The 17,527-nt window shown below is 46.9% G+C and overlaps 1 protein-coding gene across 1 annotated transcript in view; it reads right to left on the reverse strand.

Moving 5' to 3' along the window:
* Nucleotides 1–5,472: 5,472 nt before the first annotated feature.
* Nucleotides 5,473–17,527, reverse strand: part of LOC119433980 (uncharacterized) — a 40,845-nt gene continuing 28,790 nt past the window's right edge. The window contains exon 5 of the mRNA XM_037701274.2: nucleotides 5,473–5,565. Coding sequence (XP_037557202.1) covers nucleotides 5,482–5,565 — 84 coding nt within the window. The 3' untranslated portion in view covers nucleotides 5,473–5,481. The remainder of the gene's footprint in view (nucleotides 5,566–17,527) is intronic.

Consider the following 17,527-nt stretch of genomic DNA (forward strand, 5'->3'; position numbering starts at 1 on the left):
CAAAGTGGTCGTCGTGTCATTGGGTTAGCGGCGCTCGGCTTCAAGTCGTCTTAGTTGTAGCATAAGAAACCCCTAGTAATTTTTACCTTTATTACAGGATTATTGAAATAAAAAAATAATTTTGCATTTATCCTTGCATTTATAACCTTGCATTTATCAATCATATATCCGGCTGTTCGACGCCTTGATGAGTTATCAATCTCCTTGTATATTCACGTAATCGAAGTGGCCTTCGTAGCAGAGAAATCTGAGACATTAGAAGGGCTAGAGGTCGGCCCGAGGCTGACTCCTCTAGCCTGGTGCTCAGCGAGAAACGGGATAGAAAGACGGATGTGAGCGGTGACCGTGAGAACTGGTAGGGTGTGCGAATAAATCCAAACAAGTGCGAATCAAGGCCCGGGCTAGTAGGCACGCCTCGTTCTTTTAAGGTTTCACGAGAGGTCTACTACTCCAGGTAGAAACGCAGAAAATGCCTGGTTCCGTAAATCTGACCTTCAAGCTCAGCCGATGTCAAAGTGGGACTTAGCCTGCCACTACCGGCGGCTGCTGCGTACGCCGCGTGGGCGCCCATATCTTGAAAGCGATCTGAGATGCGTACAAAGTGCTGGTAGCTTCGTATGCGCTGTGCTTTCGACGCTTAGTTCGCGTTGAAGCGAGACGCAGCATGAAGGTCAATTCGCTCGCGGCTGCTGCCGCGCCGAGCAGCGTCTGTGTGTTGTCTTGTGGCGCAATTGTAGATGCGCTAGTTGCTGACGGCGCCGAGCAACGTCTGTGTCATTCCCTAAAGCAAGCTAAACCGTACTATCGCTCGACAGACTTGGTTTAACCATGTTCAACCACGACAAATTTGATCTTTTGGCGTACTCATAACTGCCACCATAGACCTCACAGTAGCAGACGTCGAGGCATCTTGGTCAGCTAGTGCGAAGGGAGGTTTGCGCAATAATTTGTATGCCACAGCCGCCATCATGCCAGCTTGGCGGCGATAGCGTTCTGCTTCCAAGCATGAGGTCATGGATTCGATACGTACATTTCGATGGGAAAGGATCGTGTACAGAGTTTTAGGTGCACGCTAAACACCCCAGGTTGACGGTCAAAATTAAACAGGAGGCTTTCGCTACGGCGCGTGTTGTGGCCCCTCTGTTTCTTTGGGAACTTAGAGAGAGAGAGAGAGAGTGCTCTTTATTTAAAAGCAGAGAGGTTTGCCGGCATAGAAGAATTCGCCTACATGCTCTTCTGCTAGGAAGAGAGGATAGAAATGTCCTAGAAGGAGGGCAGAAGAAATTGAAAATAATAATAATATTAATAACGCCACTTCATATCTTTTTATTTATACTTGTCATACGATGTACATAGTCCTAATACCAGCTAAAGGTTTGAGAGGAAGCCGACTGATTGAAGGTAATCAAACAATAAATCGAGTGTTTGACGTTGCATTGATGAAGAGTGCAACGGACCTAGTATGTGCCATAGTGTCAAAGGGCCTTGACAGACTGTTGTCATATTGTTCCTTGGAGTAATGAGTTCATCATACGTTCCGGCTACCTTTGAGCGTATGATGGACTCATTACTCCAAGGATTCAAGTGGTAGATTTGTCTCTGCTACCTAGATGATGTTATGGTGTTCTCACCCACATTAAGCACACAGCTTAAGCGCCTTTCAGCTGTACTTGCTGTTTTTCGGAAGGCCCGTCTACAGCTCAACTCGAAGAAATGTAACTTCGGCCACCGTAAGATTACTGTCCTTGGACATGCCGTCAATTCGTCTGGCATCCGACCAGACCAGGAGAAAATTCGCGCTGTGAAAGAGTTTCCTGTTCCGCACTCCGCAAAAGATGTCCGAAGTTCCGTGGGCCTTTGCTCTTACTTCCGCCGCTTTGTTAAAGAGTTTGCCACCATAGCACGCCCTCTGACAGATCTCCTAAAGAAAAGTGTGCCGTTTTGATGGGGAGCGTCTCAGGCCGCCGCCTTTGCTCGCTGGACAACCATACTTACCACCCCGCCGATTCTAGGACACTTCGATACGTCAGCCTCTACAGAGGTGCACACCGATGCCAGTGGCCAGGAAATCGGTGCCATCTTGGCGCAAGTTCAGCATGGCCATGAACGTGTCATCGCGTGCGCTAGCCGTCTTTTGTCACCTGTGGAGCGGAATTACTTTATTAGCGAGCGCGAATGTTTGGCCCTTGTGTGGGCAGTAGCGAAATTCCGCCCCTATTTATACGGCAGGCCCTTTTCTATTATAACGGACCACCACGCCCTCTGTTGGCTTTCGTCCTTAAAAAATCCTACAGGGAGGCTTGGATGATGGGCTTTGCGGCTACAGGAGTATTCCTATTCTGTGGTGTACAAGTCTGGTCGCCTACACAATGACGCCGACTGCTTGTCCCGTTACCCTATACGCACGCCCGCCAACGCTGACACGGACGATTCCGCAAATGCTCTTTCCATTTCCCAGCTTTCGGACATGGCCCACGAGCAACGCCATGACGCTACCTTGAGGACCCTCATTGACCGAATGGCATCTACTCCAACTGATCCATAGTTACGGTGGTTCGTCCTCAACGACGGGATATTGTACCGACGCAATTTTCACCCTGACGGTCCTCCCCTTTGTCGTTCCCCAACACCTCCGCTCAACCGTGCTTCAGGAGCTTCATGACGACCCAACTGCCGGGCACCTTGGGGTTGCTCGCACTTACGACCGCGTGCGCTGCCGCTTCTACTGGTCCGGCCTCACACGCTCAGTACGGCGATACGTAGCTACTTGCCAGCCCTGTCAACATCGAAAAAAGCCAGCAGTGCTGCCTGCCGGGTACTTACAGCCAATCGCCATTCCAACTGAGCCATTCTGCCGCGTGGGTTTGGATCTCCTTGGCCCTTTCCCCCTGAGTCCAGCTCCGGCAACAGGTGGATCGCTGTGGCTACTGATTACAGCGACGCGCTACGACATCAATCGGGCACTTCCCACGAGCTGCGCGACTGACGTCGCAGATTTCCTACTACGGGATATCATTTTAGTCCATGGCGCTCCGCGACAGCTCCTTACCGACCACAGCTGCACTTTCCTCTCCCAAGTCAAAACTGATATCCTACGCTCATGACTGATATCCTACGCTCGAGTATACCAAGCACAAACTGGCTACCTCCTATCATCCCCAGACCACCGGCCTTACTCAGCGACTTAATCGGACCATCACTGACATGCTATCGAAATACGTTTCACCGACCACAAGGGCTGGAATGTTGCGCTACCCTATGTCACGTTCGCCTATACTTCGTCGCGCCACAATACTACTGGGTATTCCCCCTTTTACTTGCTCTTCGGTCGTGACCCTGTATTAGAGCACTGCACGGGCTCGGGCATACCCGAAAGCCCGAGCCCGGCCCGGCCCGGCCCATGGGCCCGGTCGGGCCGGGTAGGGCAGTTTTTTCACGGGCTCGGGCCGGGCTCGGGCACGGCATGGGCTTTTTGACCCGGGCCCGGGCCGGGCTCGGGCATTTTGACGCGGGCCCGGGCCGGGCTCGGACTTTCTGGTGGTGTACATGTGACGTGCAGCGAGTTAACCTAGCTCGCGCGTCTCGACTCAGAAAAACCTCTGCCCCGGCACAGCTGGAAGCTAGCAGTGCTACTCCTGTGTACTTCCCTTTTCTTCCTCCGTCGTATTATGCGCTGTTTGTACAGAATGTAAAAGTCCGCAAAGACCGAAGTTGCCTCAAACCAAAGGATGCCATTGTATTCCTTACCTAAATCAATGTAATTAATGCTTTCAGCGTGGTGTAAGCGCGTTCGCGACTTGCTGATTCTTCAAAGGCGAATTGGTAAAACGATTACTGGTGAGATAAGATAATTCGTCAAGCGGCTGAAATATGGCACTGCGTACATCTATGATTACACGCATGTTCTCAACCGGCCGCCTATCAGCAGCGCATTACGCTGCACCATGGAAGAACGAGAAGCTTTCTTTCTCCATTTACTCCATCCATGCGCTGCGCTCAGGACCTGTCGGGGCGTGAAGATCAGTGGTCGTGGCTGCGCTTCGGCTAGAGTGTACCAGAATACGGTTGAATGGGACGAGCGGCTGGGGCGGCGCATGCTTTGCAGTGAGGCGCCCGACGTGGAAAAATAGTGTGGCAGCGTGGCGATAGAAGTGGATTGGGCCGCATCAAACTCGTGCCGTTGGAAAGTGATGGCGATACTGTTCGGCAAGGTCATTCGTACTACTTCGCGCGCTGGTATTTGCGTTCAGACCACTCAAATAGCGTTCATAATTGCATATGACATGTATTTATGCCTTAAGAATGAATTCCTTCTATTCTCTTATTTATTTTATTTTTTTAATGCCACTCGGTGGTCTTCTTCGGTCTCGGGCCGGGTTCGGGCCGGTTTCAAGCCGGGCTCAGGCCGGCCTCGGGCCTAAGGTAAAGGGGTGGCGGGCCGGGCCGGGCGGGTAACGTAGATTATTTCCGGGCCCGGGCCGGGCCCGGGTCTCGCCATAAAACTTTTGGTCGGGCTCGGGCGGGTAGCCTGACGTAAAATCGGGCCCGGGCCAGGCCCGGGCTGAAAAAATCGGCCCGTGCAGTGCTCTACCCTGTATTACCATTGGACGCTTCACTCCCCTTGGTACGGGATTCGACGACCGAGTATGCCCACGACGCCATCGCCCATGCTGACCATGAGCGCCAGCTTGCGTACTCGTTTGTTGGCATCGCAGGAAACTCAAAAGCACGCTTACAATTGCCGCCATCGTGAGATATACTTTTCACCAGGCTCTCTCGTACTACTTTGGTCCCCTTGTCGTGGAGTGGGGCTCTCCGAGAAACTCCTTCCATGCTACAAAGGCCCTTACTGCGTTCTGCGTCTAGTGACCAATGTCACCCATGAGATAATCCCAGTGACCTCCGCCATGCCACCCGGTTCCCCATCCCCTGACGCCGTACACATCTCTCGGCTTAAGCCTTACTATGCCCTTACTGGCCGTCTAAAGCACCGGGATGGTGCTTTTTCCGCCGGGGGTTGTGTTACGGTGAGGAAAGAAGACAATGTCGACGACGGAGAAGACGACGAAGTGACAACAGCCTCTCTGGATTCGCAGCTGCTGTTTATGTATCTCTTGTAAATACATCGTGTAAATAGTTTTATACCCGTAACAATATATTTGTCTTGTATGAGGCTCTTTCATAGGTGTGAGTGAGTGAGTGAGTGAGTGAGTGAGTGAGTGAGTGAGTGAGTGAGTGAGTGAGTGAGTGAGTGAGTGAGTGAGTGAGTGAGTGAGTGAGTGAGTGAGTGAGTGAGTGAGTGAGTGAGTGAGTGAGTGAGTGAGTGAGTGAGTGAGTGAGTGAGTGAGTGAGTGAGTGAGTGAGTGAGTGAGTGAGTGAGTGAGTGAGAGTGAAATAACGATAACGACTGAATGGGCACAATAAACGGCACGCGGACTGTCTTCCAGAGTAATACTTTATTACTACTGCGACATGAAGCAATTACGACTCTCCGTAGAGCATTACGTAGCGTGTAGTGTTCATGCAGTTCCAGAGAGCGTATTCGGTGTCGTTCTTGTCCGCATCCTGCAAATTCAAAGCAAAGAAAAGAGCCTTTGAGTTTACCGCCATTAGGCCCCTCTTCGGCTTTCTTTACATCTCTGGTACACATGAAGACAGGCTCCAAAGGGCAACAAAGGTGTTTGCGTATCACTGCGATAGCTTTCTTTGTCTATACTTCGCGCACTTGGGATGGTTGGATGGACGGCGTTCTCGCCTGATAAACTGGAGAGGATAACTGGAGTAAGGAGGAGGAGGGGAGAAAAGCGAAGAAGGAAGAGCAGGTGCAGGGAAAGAGAAAGAGGGGATCCTGATTAGTTGGCGCCAGCGACAGCAGCCAAGCACGGCGTAAAGGCCCCAAAATCGTGAGAGGCCGGCTTCTCATTGGCATGCGCGTGGTGTGAGTCACCAGATATTGCGCACATGGTATGGTGTGGTATCTGATTTCATTGTATCATCACTGTTATCCAGTTATCGCTCGGCGCAAGACACGCCTGCGTCAAAATTTCGTGAATGCTGTCAGCGATACTGTGCTGAAAAAGTATTGTCTAAATCAATTGCAAGCATAGGGTTTGCCGTGAATCATGGGATCTATGGCATCGAGAAAGACAGCAGAGTCACCCATAAGAAGTTGCGGATGAGTTTCGCAGTCATCCTACGATGGTTTCTGCCACAATTTTTGATTAACTTATAAAGTATGAATGAAATATAAATAAAATCATATGATTTAAACACCAGAACGCAGTGCGTTTTATGTATTTTTGGTTTATATGATAAATATACTTGGAAACGCGGAATTATAACAACGAAAAATGCATGGCGGAGGCTTGCTCACTCGCAAGTTACGAAGTTCACTTGACTGTTTGCCAGCCAGTTTAATTCGGAGGGAAGAACGAATCGTGTGGAACGCACGCAAATCATTTAAATCCTTCGAACGGACCATAGCTTTCTCCTTTCGATCAGTATAGAACTCGTACGTCAAGTTAAATCCTCCATCTCACTAGGTTTCTCCTGCTGTGTGATTCCATCCTAAACGTACGTACTAACTAGTGATCTCCACCGTCACCAATATTTAAGATAAACATTCCTCAGATTCTTTTTAATTAAGGTGAAAAGCGTTCACTATAATTTCTTATACTGAAAAGAAAATCTTATTTCCCCAGCGTCGGTTTAAATAAGCACTCTGTGACTAAATAGGCTATCCTACAGAAATCTGTGAAAAAGTTGGTCTCCTTGTTCATCGCTCTAAGAAATATTATGCATTGAAGAGGCATTGATTATGTGATAAGGCTAAATGACACGTTGAAGTATATTTTGCTTAATCTGAAGTTTAAATAAAAGCATCTAAACCTAAGTGTTCGGCACTCGTGCTTAAAAGCTCGATCCCGCTGATATGATACGGTACTCTTCACTGTCCGACGGCGTTCAGTGGCACAGTCCCAGGTGCCGTCCCTTTAAAGTAATGCAAGGACTAATATTCAAAGGGGATAACAGAGACGGCCCTTGCCTAGTGGCCTTGTGTGATCATGTGCGCAAATGAGGGCAGCGCTGCGAGCAGTGCTTCGATGACGTCAGCAAGGGGCTCGCCATTGTTTCATAAGCTCTGAATAGAATATCTGCATTAGTTTGCTCTCCCTCTCATTGAGCGCTCGAGTATGGTGCTCTCATATTGCTGCCTATATTGTTACGTGGTAGGGTGTCAGCATTATAGAGTGTTAAGTGCGCGGTAGTGAGTGTTGTTAGGCCAATAAACGTCATATTGGTTATCTTTCTGCGGCACAGCCTGAGCCATCGCGGCCTAGAAGCACTGATGCGATCTTGTGACTCAGTCGCAAAACATCACGCCGAGTGAGTTGAACTATATAATCTACACAACCGTGGAACGCGAGCATTCATGATATGTGTGATGCGATTACTGAAACAAATGTTTAGTAGAATACATGGCCTGCATGCACCTGCATTTGATCGATGTTGTAGGCTTATTTCGTAAAGTGATAGCGTTTATTCGCCTCAATGGACCAATCTCCCACTTAAACTTCGCGAGCTATATCTATGGCAGCATTCTATGGTGTTGGGCTGCTGAGCACAAGGTCGCGGGATCGAATCCCAGCCACGGCGGTCGCATTTCCATGGGGGCGAAATGCGAAAACACCCGTGTACTTAGATTCGGGTGCACCTTAAAGAACCCCAGGTGGTCCAAATTTCCGGAGTCCCTCACTGCGGCGTGCCTCATAATCAGATCGTGGTTTTGGCACGTAAAACCCCATAATTTAATTAATTTTTATGGCAGCATTAAAGAAAGAAGTTTGTTCAGTAGTCGGGTTGCGAACTCTTATACCTTGTTTCTGGTCAAAACATATTGTTGTGCTAGTTGGTTCATTATGGCAGCAAAAGGCGCCAGAAAACACGAGGGACAAGCAAAGAGACCGAGGGGATTCCTAGGCGCACACTTAACAAATTAAAGTTTATTTCTTGATCAGGCTGAATAAATCTTGGCTGACAAGACGTAAACCGAATATACACACCATCTCAAGTGCAAAGAAAAACAGGCCTACTGCGTGTTCATACCAGACCCCGATAGGAAGCACACATCCTTCTTTGATAGCATAACAGAGCGCATGCTGACACAAAATTTCAAGAGCTTCCACAATATCTCAAGAGCTTCCATAATTTCTCTTGTCAGCCGATCAGCAGATCTGCATAGAACGCTAGTCTCTTCCAACAAAGGTGCGCAACCGCAGTCTCTACAACGCAAACTTTAGATGTCCTGAGATTACTTTTGTTGTATTGTACCTATGCTGTTTCAATCCGTCGTTCAAGCATCTATCTGCCCTTTTGCCTATGCATTGTAAAAAAATTGCTGTAATTTTAAATAAAATTGACAGAAAATTTCTGCACCGCAAAGCAAATTTTCTGTGAATGCTCCATGACAGAAACCTGCTCAAAGAAAAGACTGAAATTTTCTGTTTTCGATTTCCAGCCTATAAATTGAGTGAAAATGAAAATATAAGCGTTCTAAATTATTGTAAATGCATAATTAACTTTAAAATAACATTTTAAGAGATTTATTCTTTTCATACACAGCTTTTTTTTTTCTTACATCATGCACGACGCGCTGTCTGCGGTACTGCTTTGATGCCCCGCGTCATATCAAGATGGCTGCCCTTCGAGTCAGCGCATGGCTTCACTGCTCTGTTTCTTCTTTCGCCAATCTTAAGAGGTGAGTGGTTTTCTTTTCAAGAGTGCACGGCGTATTCCTTTACCCGATACTTTCCGCCTGTTCATGACAGAGAACATGACTGCAATGTCCGCAAAGAGAATTCAGGCGGATAGTGATAAAATTTAGCAGCTACGTATTCTGCATTCAAGCGTACGTTGCGCTTTGTGAAACCTGGGTTTTAAATTTAGCGTTAACTTTTTGCTGATAGCATACGTAAGGGCTAGCCACTGTGCTTGACAAATGTCTTAGTGTCTATTCTCGGCTTTTCGGGATGTATGTACTTGTTGCGGTGGCTGCGAGAAAAAAAAAAGAAAGAAAGAAAACGATCCTCGCTTCACCAAGTGAACCCGCATTTCGCGTGAGCGTACTTTCATTTCTGGCGTCACTGTTTAACTAATTATTATGTTATTGTTTATAACATTGTTTATCTTTGGGCACCGAGTTATGTCGGGCGCTAAGCTATCCGCTACGCTCCGCGCTACCTGTGAGAGTTGGCACCGCACCAGCTGTGCCGATGATGTCATCCACAGCGCCGCTCGACCATTCTTATCTCGGTCATAGAAAAAGAAATTCAACAAGAGGGGACACTCGGCAAAAACTGGCAACAGGAAACACGTCACCATACGTCACGCTATAGTATTGATGCCCATGGAGGAAGGAAACCCCAGGAGAGGCCCTGGCCAGCACGAACGTATTGGAGAAGGTGTGGCGGAAGTCACGTGCTGTTTTTCGCAAAGGAGCACTGGGAGGGGTACCCCAAATGTCAACGTTGCCATGGCAACCGCGCTCCTGAAGCTTTCGCTGCTGCTCTCGGTCTCTGAAAAGTGAGATTTCTTCGTCGGTGTCTTTCCCGCAGCACCTTTTGTTCGCGAGAAAAGCTGACTTTGGAGTGTGTTGTGTAAGCTTGAAAGTTGTGTTTTGGGTCTGTGAGTGTGAGTGTCGGCCAGCAACAGATACACTCAAGCAATCACGGCGCGGGTCTTCGTTGTCTTCTTCAATGTGCCACGGGAAAACACAGGAGCGCGTCTGCTTCACTAAAACTGCTACAGAAGTTTTGTAGGCTTTGCTTTGACGCACGTCGGCAGCAGACACTTCCGGCCGCTCGTAACAATGCAAGTTCAAAGTTCGCGTCTATCTGCTCCGGCGAGCTGCAGAACCCCTGATTGGAGGCGCAAAGACAGGTGGCACACCAACATGGCTGCACTTCCGGCTTCAAAAAAGTGACGTCAGGGCCTCTCCTGTTTTGTTTCCTTCCTCCATGATTGATGCCGGACGTTAGCTGCCGCGAGCATCGTAAAAAAGAAAGTGAAATTAGGTTAACAGACATTGATTTATTTTTTAAATTCTTTGCCGTGAAAACTAAAACGTTTTGCGTATAAATGAACTTAAACATTGCGACTTATTTTTCTTGCGTTACCTAGCGATAGGCCAATGACGGGCCAGATGCATGCGTCGTCCGCCAGACACTCCCCCGCGGCGAGCGAGGGCGGCTGCGCGTAAAGCCCATATATAGGGGTTTTAGCTGCGCGCGTGCGTTCGAGCGCTCGCCTGCGGCGACCCGTCTGTCTCTCCTTTTTGAAATGTATCCTGGTTTCTTGGGCTCCCGGCGTATTCTTGCGTTCCTTCTGCACTGGCACAAGACAAGACTGCACTATTGGACTACGGCAAGGTGAGAAATTTTGTTTCACAGTCTACGACGTAATTAGGCTTACGGCACGGGACCGAGGCTTAAGACGAAGTTAGCGAAAAACAGCTCGGCCGTCCTGGCGCAGTTAATTTGAGTTAATGAATCGTGCTGGGACATGTTTCCGACGCTTCCCAGGGGATTATTGTAACTTATTTCGGTTCTGTTGAGGCACACTGGCCAGGCAGCGCGCTGTGACGCAATTAGCGATAAACAGTTCGGCCGTGGTGACAAAGTTAGTTTGGCGTGTAATGAATCTTAGAGGGACAAGTTTGTGACTTTTTTTGTGGCCCCGAAACAACATATACCCTCTTTCGGTACTCATGCCTGTCGAAAACGCGATGCGGGCGATTGCCAAGAGTGATAACATGGGAGTGTGTTGCTGGCGCCGGCAGAACGCACGAAAGATAATCCCGAGGAACATATCAGAAACTTGTAATTCGAAAATTCTGTCTTCTAAAGGACTGAAAACAGGCTTTGCACCCACGCATTTGTCTTGAGTGCGAGTAGAAGGCATTCTGCGAACGTCTAGCATGGTGCGGCTGGGAGCCTCTGTTGCGTCCGTCTGAGGTCGCGGGATCGAATCCCGGCCACGGCGGCCGCATTTCGGTGGGGGTGAAATGCGAAAACACCCGTGTACTTAGATTTAGGTGCACGTTAAAGAACCCCAGGTGGTGCAAATTTCCGGAGTCCCCCACTACGGCGTGCCTCATAATCAGAACTAGTTTTGGCACGTAAAACCCCATAATTTAAATTTGCGTCCGTCTGTGTATGTAGCGTACCGTCGCGTTGCCCGAGGCCAAATTTTGGAAACGCGAAGTCGCCCATGTATTTGCGCTGCTAAAATGCAGGAAATAATCCCCGGAAATGGGGGAATGCTTGAATGCTTGGAAAGATGTATTCATATTTTATGGTATTGTTTGGAATGAGTCGGGTATTTTCTACGCCATGTATGTAAAAGCGAATTGCTTTTGTTTCTAATGCCGCCCATTCACCACTTTCGCACGTTTCGCCTCTACACGCAGTATTCCTATATCTAAATACCAAATGACACATGCTTGTAAATTACTTTTTTCTGCTGATGCCGTCCGGCGGAGCTTCATACGGGCACTACTGCTTACCTGGGGTCACAACGTTGGATGAACGCACAAAAAGCGCGGAACGAGCTTTTAAATAGAGCAAAATAAATATTTCCTCATTTCAGGAGTTTTGCGTCTACTTTGTGAAATTGCACGTGACACAGATTCTATGGGACTTCTCAAGATCGTTCGCAATCATTTTTACCAAATAATAAACAGATTCCGCACGAAGACCGTGCGTGGTCGGGCAAAAAAAGAAAAAAAAAAAAAGCGCAGCCGGCATGTTAGCTTGCGTTCAAAATGCGCGCGCCCAAAACCGAAAACGGAAGTGATTGATGCCGACCGTTTGGCGCGCTGCTGTCAATTCGGCCGCTGGGCTCTATGGGAGTGTCCGCTCTTGGTTGAATTCCTTTCTCTATGTCGAGGTCATCCCTCATCCGCCATGACAGCTGCGCCGCTGACTTTATTCTTGGCGTTGTGCCAACTTTTATTGCCGAGCTTCACACAACCGCATCGCGAATCTTCAAAGGGGGAAGGGGGGGGGGGGCATATACGCTCACGCGTAAAAAAAGCGTGCATGAGTTTTCAACAAAGTTCCCTCAGCGACGTTAGCTCTTAAGACTGATTCACACTAGGCCGACATGGCACAGATTTTGGTGGGCCGACTGTTAGCGACAGCGTTTTCCTTCCTTTAAACCGTTGGCCACAGCGTTTTCCGTCCTGTAAACTAATCGCGTCATCAGTCGGCAGAACAAAATCGTTCTCGTGTCGGCGTAGTGGGAATCAGCCTTAAGCGACAATGAAGTGCTTAGTTTCTTGAAGTGACCGGGCAGTGCTGCTTTTTTTCTCTTTTGTGCCATATTTTATTTTATTTGTTGGAAGTGTTATGCTGGCATATAAACCCACCAGATATGGGGGACATGGTACCAGTACTGATCTCGCTGCTTCGTTTGCCGCTGTTGCAGTGGTTTAGTGCGTAAACGGCGGGAACGTATTTCGCCTGGCCGCTGACTACGTCGTTTCATTTTGAATATAGTTAGCGGGAACACTGAGCTGCGTTGCTTGGTGTACTATGCGCGCACTTTAGAAGCCCAGAAGATGCTAGTACCCGTGCCGCGAAGATATGCTGGCATCGCGCTCGTTCATGACCACAAAGAAATGCTCGTCTGTCCTCTGACGTTCCTGAATCTGACGAAGAATAACTAACCTGTTATATTTAAGCTCGTAAATTCACGACAAAAAACAGATATTCTAAAGAGAGGTTATAAACTGAAAAACACGGACTGGTCTATCGGGGAAGACTTTTCACAAAAAGTGCGAGAAATCAGAAAAAAGCTTTGGGATAGCGCGAAAGAAAACCGCGAAAAACACGAGAAAGTGTCCCTCGCATTCGATAAATTGTACATCAGTAATCGGCCATACGTCTGGTGTGACAAAAAGAATGATAAAGTGCCATTGCAAAAAAACGACGAAGCGATAAGCCGGCCAGTGACTCGCAGCAATGCGCAGTCAAGGAACTAACACTCATGAATATAAACGCCAGGAGTATACTGAACAAGCTTGACACATTTGAAGATCTTTTACTTGATCGCGATCCCGACATAGTTAGTGTCACTGAAACATGGCTTTAATCTGCAATCCATAGCCCGGAAATCGCCCCGCCAAACTACTCAGTGATTAGAAAAGATCGATCAAGTCGAGGCGGGGGCGTGGCCCTACTAATTAAAAAGTCCATTCCTTTTGCGCATCTGCCAACGGTTGAGGAAGCTGAAGCAGTATTTTGCAAGATTCTGTGCAATGGCAGTCCAATTATAACCGGATGCGTTTACCGTAGTCCGTCCTCGGGTCACGAGTGCATAGAGGCCCTTCAAGAATTCATGCAACAACACGCACGCAACTCTCGAGTCATCGTCATGGGAGACTTTAACCTTCCAGACTTTAACTGGGCTACTATGCATTACACATCATTTGCCTCGAATGCGCTAGTTGACCTCATGCTTAACTTCAACCTTCAACAGGTCGTACTGCAACCTACACGCACGCAAGGTTCCCCAGCAAATATCCTAGACTTGATATTTCTTAGCACTCATTTTTCTGCAAGTCACATCCAGGTTCATATTACTGAGGGTTTATCAGATCACCAAATACCACTATGTCTACTACCATTACATAGTACATTAAAAACTTTGTCACCTGTAGTAAATGTACCTAACTTTGCAAGAGCTGACGACGGTAGCATATCGACTTATCTTGTGCATGAGTTGCAATCGTTTTCTGAAATGGCTTTGGAAACATCTACAACTGTTAACACGCTATGGCTCTATTTTAAAAGCATTGTTCTTCATTGCATGAGTAACTTCATACCTCTTAAGCGTAAACGACCCCGGTCAGACAACCCATGGATAACTCGAGAAGTCATCCACGCAAAACGACGAGTTAAACGGCTACGCCGTACAATTAAAAACAGTGCTAGTGACCCAAGTAAAAATTCAAAGCTAGCTGCCGCTGTTGCAGACTTCAAAGAAAAGACAAGCGAAACAACAGTACTTCAAGGAAACCTTTCCGAACCTTCTTACAAGTAATCCGCAAAGATTCTGGAGATATTTTCGTGTGAGCTCTTCCTCTGCGTCCACGCCCTCGCCAGAAGAAAGCACCGCTAGAGCAAATGAATTTAACAATTTTTTTCATTCAGTGTTTAAGGAAGATAACGGCTTGCTACCTCCGCTAGGAACGACTACTAATGCGAGTATTGATCCCATAGACATCACTGATGCCGGAATTTTTAACCTCCTACTAAAACTAGATCCCAAAAAGGCTAATGGCCCTGATGACATTCCTAATATTTTCCTCAAAAGATATGCAGAATTATGTAGCGCGTACCTCGGCCTGATCTTTCGCAAATCAATTTTAACTTCCAAATTACCAGACGATTGGAAAGTCTCTAAAGTAATTCCAATCCACAAATCAGGAGACAGACACGCCGTCTAATTTCAGGCCAATATCATTAACAAGTACATCCTGTAAGTTGCTCGAGCATATAATTCTGAAACATATCACTAATTTCCTAGAGAGAATAAACTACTTATCACCTAATCAACACGGTTTTCGTAGCGGTTTGTCAACCATTACTCAGCTCACTGAAGTAGTACATGACCTTGCGTGTGCTATCAATAACCACAGTCAAATTGATTTGATATTACTTGACCTAGCTAAAGCATTTGATTCTGTCTGCCACATAAAACTAATAGCGAAACTAGAAACCGTGCTTGGAAAAGGGGCAATAACCACCTGGATTAAAGACTTTTTATTAGAAAGATCCCAATTCGTAGTAATAGAAAACATGCCATCTAAAAATGTACCAGTAACATCCGGAGTTCCGCAGGGATCTGTGCTTGGGCCAGTCTTATTCTTAATATTTATTAATGACATGACCAGTAACATAGAGTGCAGTATAAAGTTATTTGCTGACGACTGCATTATCTACAGAGAAATTAACAGTCACAATGATCACCTCCTACTTAACAGATCTCTTAGTATGCTGGCAGATTGGTGCAATAATTGGCAGATGTCAGTAAACGTAAAAAAATCCGTGACCATGACCGTCTCAAGAAAGAAAGAACCCTCTTGCTACACGTACCTTAGTAATAACCAACCCCTTGCAAAAGTAATGGAACACAAATATCTAGGTATTACATTAACATCTGATCTGAAATGGGACACTCACATAACAAGCATCACTACGAAAGCGCTGCGCAAACTGTTCTACCTTAAACGATGCCTAAAACTATCACCTCCGTCCACCAAACTCCTAGCCGACACGACCTTCGTGAGACCTATTTTAGAGTATGCTATAACAGTATGGTTTCCGCATTCGAAGACTAACATTAAAAACTAGAAACTGTCCAACGTAAGGCTGTGAGGTTTATTCACAACAAATATAAACGTACGGATTCCCCTACTAACCTGTTGGTTGCCTCTGGCCTTCAGACATTAGAAGCTAGAGCGATACAGTCCCGATTAATATTTCTTTTTCAAATTCTTCATAATACTTATAAAATTGACCATTCCAAATATGTCGCTTATTCACAGTCCGTGAAAGCCGACATAAGCATCTGCATACATTGGTGGAATATTCTCACAAGGTCGACGCATTTAAACACTCATTTTTCCCGTCTACAATACGAAAATGGAACCAATTAGATCGCAATATAACAGGCACTAACACTCTCTCTGAGTTCCGCACCAAAATAGAGGCACTAACTTTAAATTGACAAACAGCATGTTTACGCAATTGAACAGGCTGACTGTCTCATCGTAGAGGATATATATAGATATTTTAATCACTTGATTGCCTTTCTTTCTTTTCTGCGTGTTAATTTTTTTGGTACGCTTTCTTGTTTCATGTTCAAATTAAGTGTATACAGTGAAACTTTTTTCCGTCTTGTATGTTGCTGTATACATTGTTGCAAATCACACGAGTAAATATGTATGTCGCAATTGTACATTCCTAGGCATATATATGTATAGATACATTTTTTTTCTCTTTCGTCTCACTTTTACTCTACAATGTACCCTCAATATGCCCACCTGTTATGCTCTCGATCGAGAGCGGCAGTATTGTAAATAAATAAAATAAATAAATAAATGTATGAATGACGGACTGCAAATATGCGAAGTAAATGGAGAAATGCTTGCATAAACTGGACTGCAGTGAAACTTTTAATAAAAGAAAGTAAAAACGCAGCAATACTATACTGCTGACGTAATGTCTTCCGCTTTACATTATCAGAAATATTTTCTACCTTGAGCCATTTTGCTTGATATTGTTGGAAAAATAGGTGAGATATCATTGGTTTACTATGTATGGTGCACTCGAAAGAGAGAGAAACATGTTTTAAGATGATGCTGGAGATGTTAGCCCGGCTATTCGCCTGACATGCTACTCCAGGTGCTGGGTGCTTATGATATTTACAGTGATAAACATTTAACAGTACATACAGTCACACGCACACACATATTACACTATTTACAAAGTTTTGTCAAGGCTCGTGGCCCGCAAGAACGTTAGCAGCGCTTTTGTGGCGCGTAACGCGCAGGTGGTGCTTTGCCATGGGCCGAGAATGTGCCGCATTTCCAAGCTCGAGTCCTGTTTAAGGTGTAATGCCGCCTTTAAAGACTGTCTGTCTGACGCGTAGCGGCAGCAATCACACAGAACATGTTGCAGGTCTTCAGGGGCGTCACACTGAAAGCACATTGGTGAGTCAGTCAGTTTAATCTTGCTTTTGAAATAGTTCGTGTAGGCGACGTTTAGTCTGGTGCGGTGTAGGCATGTTTGGTCTTGTCCATTGAGGCCTGGCGGCATGTAGAAGTCACACGATGGATCAATTTCGTATAGGGGTCCGTACTGGTGACTTGCATCAGTCCAGAGGGATCGCTGGAAAAGCCAAGCGTGTGCAGAAACCAGTGTCACCGCGTCTTTTCTCGGGAAAGGTAGCTGGACCATTTCTCTCGAAGTGCGGTGGCCAGCTTTGGCAGCGTGGTCAGCCTGGACGTTGCCTTGTATTCCGCAGTGGGCTGGTAACCACTGCAGCACAACGCTGTGATGCAGTTCTCAGGCTTTGTTGCATAGGCGTCTGATGTCCATTACGAGTTGTTCATCTGTGCGTGGGGACTTCAGGGACTGCAGGGCCGCTTTTGAGTCTGTGAAGATGGCCCAAGACTCAGCGGTCTGGTCTATGATGTAATGAAAAGCAGCCCGCAGTGCAGCTAGTTCAGTGGATGTAGATGAAGTATACGGTGACTGAGAGTGGCAGAGATGGTAACACTCGCAGACGGAATCCACACACCAATTAGTGTAAATATGACGGTGATCTCTGCAGCTGGTGTTGACATGCTCTAGAGTGAAATCAGTCAGCGCTGGTCCCGGTGTATTTCTCTTCCTCTTGAACCCAGGCACGAAAGTGACAATTGACCACGAACAAATTTTCCACGGTGGCTCCATCGACA

This window comes from Dermacentor silvarum, chromosome 1 (assembly GCF_013339745.2).
Source record: "Dermacentor silvarum isolate Dsil-2018 chromosome 1, BIME_Dsil_1.4, whole genome shotgun sequence".
In the NCBI taxonomy this organism is placed as follows: domain Eukaryota; kingdom Metazoa; phylum Arthropoda; class Arachnida; order Ixodida; family Ixodidae; genus Dermacentor; species Dermacentor silvarum.